The sequence below is a fragment of the Blennius ocellaris genome (assembly GCF_963422515.1).
Source record: "Blennius ocellaris genome assembly, chromosome: 15".
In the NCBI taxonomy this organism is placed as follows: Eukaryota; Metazoa; Chordata; class Actinopteri; order Blenniiformes; family Blenniidae; genus Blennius; species Blennius ocellaris.
This window is the reverse complement of record NC_137664.1, coordinates 19,723,472-19,730,341: the sequence shown is the minus strand read 5'-3', so window position 1 is coordinate 19,730,341 and position 6,870 is coordinate 19,723,472. Positions and strand designations below refer to the sequence as shown.

Here is a 6,870-nt window from a genome sequence, read left to right as displayed (position 1 = left end):
ATTACTTTGACAAAGAAAGCCGTTCGTGTGTTGAAGACCTTTTCATTGAAGAATTGTTGATGCCAGGAGTCTGAATCTCTGAATATTGTGCCAACTTTTACCAAACTCTTGTTCAAAGTGAAATCACAGGAGTGAATTTACTGTGGTTTGTTCAGCTTTTATGGTACTAACCCCCCAAAAATCCCAACAGCTGAACCTGCCCAACCATGTAAATGAGAGCCCTATTCATAACTGTAAATACATCTCGAAATATTGATTTTTGTTTGCAGTAAATGGCAGTCAAGCAGCCATCTGTACGTGATCCAATGTGATGTCCAGCCCAATGCTCTGTCGTAAGCTGGTCAAAGTGGAAGCTATAATCTCTGCTGTTTCACCATCCCAAACTCACTCTCTCCAAAGAAAGGTGACACAATTGTGTTCCGTTTAACACTGAAGTAGCGGATTACCACACTCAGCTGCATGACAGATGTTATATCTGTGCGTTTATCTATTACAAGAGAATATTGGGAAAATCCAATTTCACTCAGCAGGTCTCTGAACATGCATGAGACACACCAACAGAACAAATCGGAGGCGGGGCACATGACCGAGTCCTTTAAACCCAAATAATAAAGCTCATCATAACGTCATTCTACAACACACACATGGTGGGGGCGGGGCTTAAAGCTTCTGCACCACGGAGAGCAAGGACGTCATTTTGAAGTCCATTAAACGGACATGAAGTATAATAAACCAAGAGAACAACAAAAACATGAGGCTTCGTGGCCCCTAAATAATAAAACAAGACAAATTGAAAGCAGTTCAGCACCACGGACAACGAACACATAATTTTGACAGCCACTTTAACTATTTTAACTATTAAAGGTATAGTAGAGGATTTTCTTCTTCCGGGTGGATCATCAAAATAACTGGTCCTCCCAATTGTCAATCATTGTGGTGATATATGACGTACGCCCGTCGTACGTACTCGTCCCTGCGCGCAGCTCACTCCACACGGTTCTCATCATGCCGGTGGCCGACCCGACGCATTATTCTCGGACATTTTTACACAGTTTCACCCTCTCTGGTGCAAATCTTCTTGTAAAGTGAGCTTATGTGAGCGATGCCGACTTGTGACTTGTAAACAGAGCGTGCACGAGGAGAACTGGGCTCGTGCATGTCTCTCGCACGCGTTTTAGTAGGCGTTCCGTCTCGGGAGCAGTTACAGCGTTGCGCATGCGCATTTTTTTCAAACGGTGGAGAGGGCGGTTCTTTCCTAAAATTCCTGAAAATCCTCCTGTATACCTTTAAGTACTACAGGCCTACTCACCACTATTTGAAGGACGTACGACGAGCCTTGTGCTCCACAAACTCGTCCACGATGCTCTGGATGTCCATTTTCTTTGCTCTCTCATTCTCTATGGACAACATGACAAGTCCACTCAGTGTCTCCTGTCCCACTGAGCTCCTCAAGTGGTTTTTAATGAGTTTTAACTTGGAGAATGAGGCTCAGAGGTTGCTATGGTGACGGGAAAAGTCCAAAGTGAAAGGAGGGGCGGTGCAAACCTCACTGAATGTCGACGTTGCTGCTGGCTGGTTGACAAGGAGCATTTTTGCCAGATCTGCAACAGATTACCTGTCCTGTCTCATCCATCCATCACTGAAAATATTCACATCCATCACATCAGTGGCCTTTTGTCTTGTTTCCCTCCAGAGAGTTCACAGCGACACGTCGGTCACCAGAAGACGAGCTCCAGCCTGCAGCAGGAGGAACATGAAGCTCCACACATTAAAGAGGAGGATGTCGTTGAAGTGACTGTTGCTGATGGCGAAAGTGTCGATTCCCTCGACGCCGTGAGAGACTTGACCACCCAGCGACTAACTGCTGCTGCTGGAGAAATATTCACCCTGTTTGAACCAACCATCGTCCAGTACGAGGAGGAGATTGATCGTCAGCACAAGCTGCTGGAAATCATCTGGAAACCTCAAATCAAGTTACACAGAACAGGTATGGAACAGTGTGAATGAACGGATGAATGTGACTGGTGGAGGATCTCCATGGTTCTGACTGTGTTTGGTTTATCCATCGCAGACAGACGCAGGATTTGTGTCTGTCGTGTTTTTAGTATCTTTAATCTTTAATGTAACTCTAAATACACTCACTCTTCTTCTCCACTCTCTACTGTAGCGTAATCACAGCAACATCACAACATTACACTTCTGTAAACATCTCCCTTCGCTAAGCAAACATTCCCTCTCAACTGTAAATTGTCGCAGAACTTTATCAATGTACATTCAACTCTAATTATTTTCTGCTTTTGAACTCTGACAAAACACAAGTTATTATATTTGTCCCCGAAACATCTGAGAAAGTATCTCAAGATATAGTAAGACTGAATGGACTGTGGAATCAGCTCCCAGTTTCAGTGAGGGAGGCTGACATGGTCTCTGCTTTTAAGGCCAGATTCAAGGCTTTTCTTCTTACCAAAGCTTACAGTTGGTCGCACAGACTGGAAACCTTCACAGTAATTCCATCCATGAACGTTGTTCAAAGTGCTCACATTACAGTTTTCAATTGAAATGCTTGAGTCAGTTTAGTTTCTTTTAACTGGAACAGTAGAAGTAATGCAATGAACCTACTATTTTGTACTTTTTTTGTCCTTCCAGAACTCCACCAGCTCCATGACCGTAGAGAGGAGCAGCTCTTGATACGGGAAATAAACTACTGTATAAAACCAGAACCTCTGCAGATCAAAGTGGAACCAGAAGAACCAGGACTTCTGCAGTTTAAAGAAGAACGAGAGGAAGTCGGTAGCAGCCAGGAGGGAGAGCAGCTTCTACTGAAGTCTGAAGGTGGTTCCTTTAGGGTTCCTTCTATTGAGGAGCAAAGTTCCCTGAGTGAATCCGTAGCACCGGACACTGAACAGTTCCTCTCTCAGGACTCTGAAGTTCACGATGTGAACAAACATCTTGACACAGAATCAGCTATAAATGCAGAACTGAAAAAATTCAGCATAGTTCTCGGTGACCGTGTGGACGAGGTTCCTGTGTCAGAGAAACAGGCTGAAGGTGAAAAGCTTCTTTATCAGGAAACACGTGGTGGAATTGGTCCTAAAAAACCTAAATTATGTCAGAGCTTAGGAACTGTCACTGATAAGAAGAAGACAGTTTGTAAACTCTGCGGTGAACGTCACACCCAACGGAGGCAATTGTGTATCCACAGAGGCACTCACACACGTGTGAAGCCATATGCTTGTGGAACATGTGATAAAAGGTTCCCTCAACCAAGTAATTTGTTACGCCACATGAGAACTCACACACGTGTGAAGCCGTATGCTTGTGGAACATGTGATAAAAGGTTCCCTCAACCAAGTCAATTGTTAGTCCACATGAGAACTCACACAGGTGAGAAGCCGTATTCATGTGAAACATGTGGTAAAAGGTTCCCTCAACCAAGTAATTTGTTACGCCACATGAGAACTCACACAGGTGAGAAGCCGTATTTATGTGAAACATGTGGGAAAAGTTTCAGTCAGTACAGTCATTTGTCGGCCCACATGAGAACTCACACGGGTGAGAAGCCGTATTCATGTGGAACATGTGGGAAAAGTTTCAGTGTGCAGAGGCAATTGTTGATCCACAGAGGCACTCACACACGTGTGAAGCCGCATGCTTGTGGAACATGTGATAAAAGGTTCAGTCGACCAAGTTATTTGTTAGTCCACATGAGAACTCACACAGGTGAGAAGCCATATTCATGTGGAACATGTGGGAGAAGCTTCAGTTCTCGGCCTGCTTTTGTCTACCACATGAGAACTCACACGGGTGAGAAGCCTTATTCATGTGGAACATGTGGGAGAAGCTTAAGTTCTCGGTCTGCTTATAACAACCACATGAGAAGTCGCACGTGTGAGAAGCCTTATTCATGTGGAACATGTGGGAAAAGTTTCAGTGTGCAGAGTCGATTGTCACGCCACATGAGAACTCACATGGGTAAGAAGCCTTATCCTTGTGAAACATGTGGGAGACGCTTCAGTCTACCAAGTCGTTTGTTTGACCACATGAGAATTCACACGGGTGAGAAGCCGTATTGTTGTGAAATATGTGGGAAAAGGTACGGTAGACATGATACTTTCTCGCACCACATGAAAGCTCACCAAGAGAGGAAGTCATGAACGTCTCGACGGGAGTTCTCATTCGGGAATTCCAGCTTGAGCCCAAAATCGCGAGTCGCAAATGATCGTTCTCGCGGGCGGGGCGAGAGGACGTGGTGTCGTGAGCAATGCATTCTGGGGAATAAAGAAACAAAGCCAACTGCTGAAAGAAAAAGTTGGAAAATATCTTGTGGGCAGACGTGGAGCACTGAGGAAGAAGTAGGGAGAAAGGCGTCCCCCCCCTCAAGTGAACCGAGTCCCGGACTGTCTGAATGTGAAACACAGTTTGATGCTCTGCTTCAGGGAAATTCTTGGTTTCTGGTTTTCGAAAATGTGAAGATTTAAATAACTTTGATTCGTATTTGTATTTGTATTTGTGGTTTGTATTTTTTTATTTGTTTTGAATAATGTGACATTAAAAATCTTGAATGGGCAGATGTGAACTGTGAGGAAATGGAACTAGAATGTTGATATAAATCCAACTGGTTTTGATAATCACTGATTGGTCGAAGCTCTCAGGCTTCGACACCTCTGAAGTCACACGTGGACAAAAGGCTTTCACCCAGCCTCCACTCGAGAGACTCTTGCAAAGCAAACTCCAAGGAGGTGGGTTGCTGCAGAGCAGCTCATGCAGTGTTAGCACACAGCTAACACGAGAGGCCGGCAACCAGAGGCCTCCACTCCTCAACTCATCTGCTGACCCGACCACGAGGGTCAGACCTTCCCCTGATCCAGAGACCAGCACCCAGAGTCTGATCTCCAGGGAAACCAACCGGTTCCTCCAGGACAGGACCAGGGACCCTCACAGAACTTCTTTGTGTTATTCCTGAACAAGCAGGAAACCATCACAGACCTGAGCGACCAGATCCTCAGTCTGAACAAAGGGACAACCCGGAGCTGTAAAGGACAGCTCCTGAAACATCAACTCCATCTTCTTCTCCTCAGCCTGCAGAACCAGCAAACCACAGTTAGCAGGAGGTGCTAACTACAGGAGAAGACACCAGCTTCCCTCCAGCAGGACAACAACCGAACTCTTCCAAGGAAGTGGTAACAACTGGGCATTACTCGAGATTAGTTAAACCTGATGCTATGCATAGAACTGTTTAACTTTCATGAAGATGTGTTGATTCTGTTACAGTGATCGCGTTCTGATGATAATGATATTAGGAGCAGTTATCAACCTGTAAACCACTGTTAGCTCTGCCACAGACACAGGGTCTGCATGCTAATCTTTGCTTTACTAACTTGTTAACTCACAATCCTACACATATCACATCAAAGACAACATCACACAGTAACTGAACACCATCTGACGACTCCTGACATTTTACAAGACAAATCGCAGTCACATAAACTCATTCTAGAAATGGTCCTTTAGCAGAGACACACAGAAGCAGATGCTACGGCTAGCTTCTATTGTTCTTTTGCTATCAGCACATGGCCGAGCTGTAAAGGACAGACCTCCTGTTCTCTGACAACCTCCATTTGGAATGTAGTTTCTTGTGATCCGCCTTCTTGTTTTGTAGTTCCATCACACGTCTCACACACACACACACTCCCTCCAACTTTCTCTCTCCACACACACACACACACACACACACACACACACACACACACACACACACACACACACACACCTACACACACCCAGCTGTATATAGGTAGTTAGAATCTGTGTTTTATTTGTTTTCATTGTTAATAAATATATTTTTGGAATCATGCTTGCTGTTTTATTAATGTGCACAAAGGTGAATGAAATGTCGACCTCTTCTGTGTCAAGAACTCCAAAATCCTTCAACCTTGACTGTTAATTCTGGTAATTGTAATTAATTTAACTATTAATTCAAATTCCTGATTAACTGTTTAGTATATCTTATGAGACTGATATAACTGAATTGGCTATCATTTCCTGTTACGACAGGTGGTGCTCCGAGGTATCTGATGCAGATCAGATTAAATTTCAACATTATTAATAACTATCTTTGATAATTATTAATCATTATCGATAGCCAACCAAAACATAAATAGTGATCCATATGAGGACATAATGGTCCCAACACCACCGAGGAGCTTCGCAACAACCTTGGTGACTTCAGCTTGGGTAATGGACGAGTCCACCTCTGAGAACCCAGCCTCTACTTCCTCAATGGAAGACGTGGTGGTGGGATTGAGGAAGTATTCCTTTCACCACCCGACGACATCCCCAGTTGAGATCAACAGCTCCCCACATCCACTATAAACAGTGTTGGTGGAGAACTGCTTCCCCCGCCTAAGGCGCCGGACGGTTTGCCAGAATTTCTGCGGGGCCGACCGAAAGTCCTCATCCATGGCCTCTCCGAACTCCTCCCAGACCCGAGTTTTTGCTTCCACCACAGCCCGGGCTGCGGCTCGCTTGGCCTGCCGGTACCTGTCGACTGCCTTGGGAGTCCTATGAGCTAACGGTGCCCGATTGGACTCCTTCAGCTTGACAGCATCCCTTACTTCCGGTTTCCACCACCGGGTTCGGGCGTTGCTGCCACGACAGGTGCCAGAGACCCTGCGGCCACAGCTCCGAGCCGCAGCTTCAACAATGGAAGTGGAGAACATGGTCCACTCGGACTCAATGTCTCCAGCCTCCTTCGGGATCTGTGAGAAGCTCTCCCGGAGGTGGGATTTGAAAACTGCGTGGACGAAGGGCTCGGCCAGATGTTCCCAACAGACCCTCATAGCACGTTTGGGCCTGCCGAGTCTGTCCGGC

General features: G+C 45.5%; 1 protein-coding gene across 1 annotated transcript in view; it reads left to right on the top strand.

The window, feature by feature from the left end:
* The window catches only part of LOC308140269 (uncharacterized protein), a gene marked incomplete at both ends in the record, with an annotated part of 18,840 nt that extends 12,239 nt beyond the window's left edge, over nucleotides 1-6,601 (top strand). Inside the window, 2 exons of the mRNA XM_080509954.1 lie at nucleotides 2,959-3,552; nucleotides 6,597-6,601. Of these exons, the coding sequence (XP_080366080.1) occupies nucleotides 2,959-3,552; nucleotides 6,597-6,601 (599 nt within the window). The remainder of the gene's footprint in view (nucleotides 1-2,958; nucleotides 3,553-6,596) is intronic.
* Nucleotides 6,602-6,870: the final 269 nt, after the last annotated feature.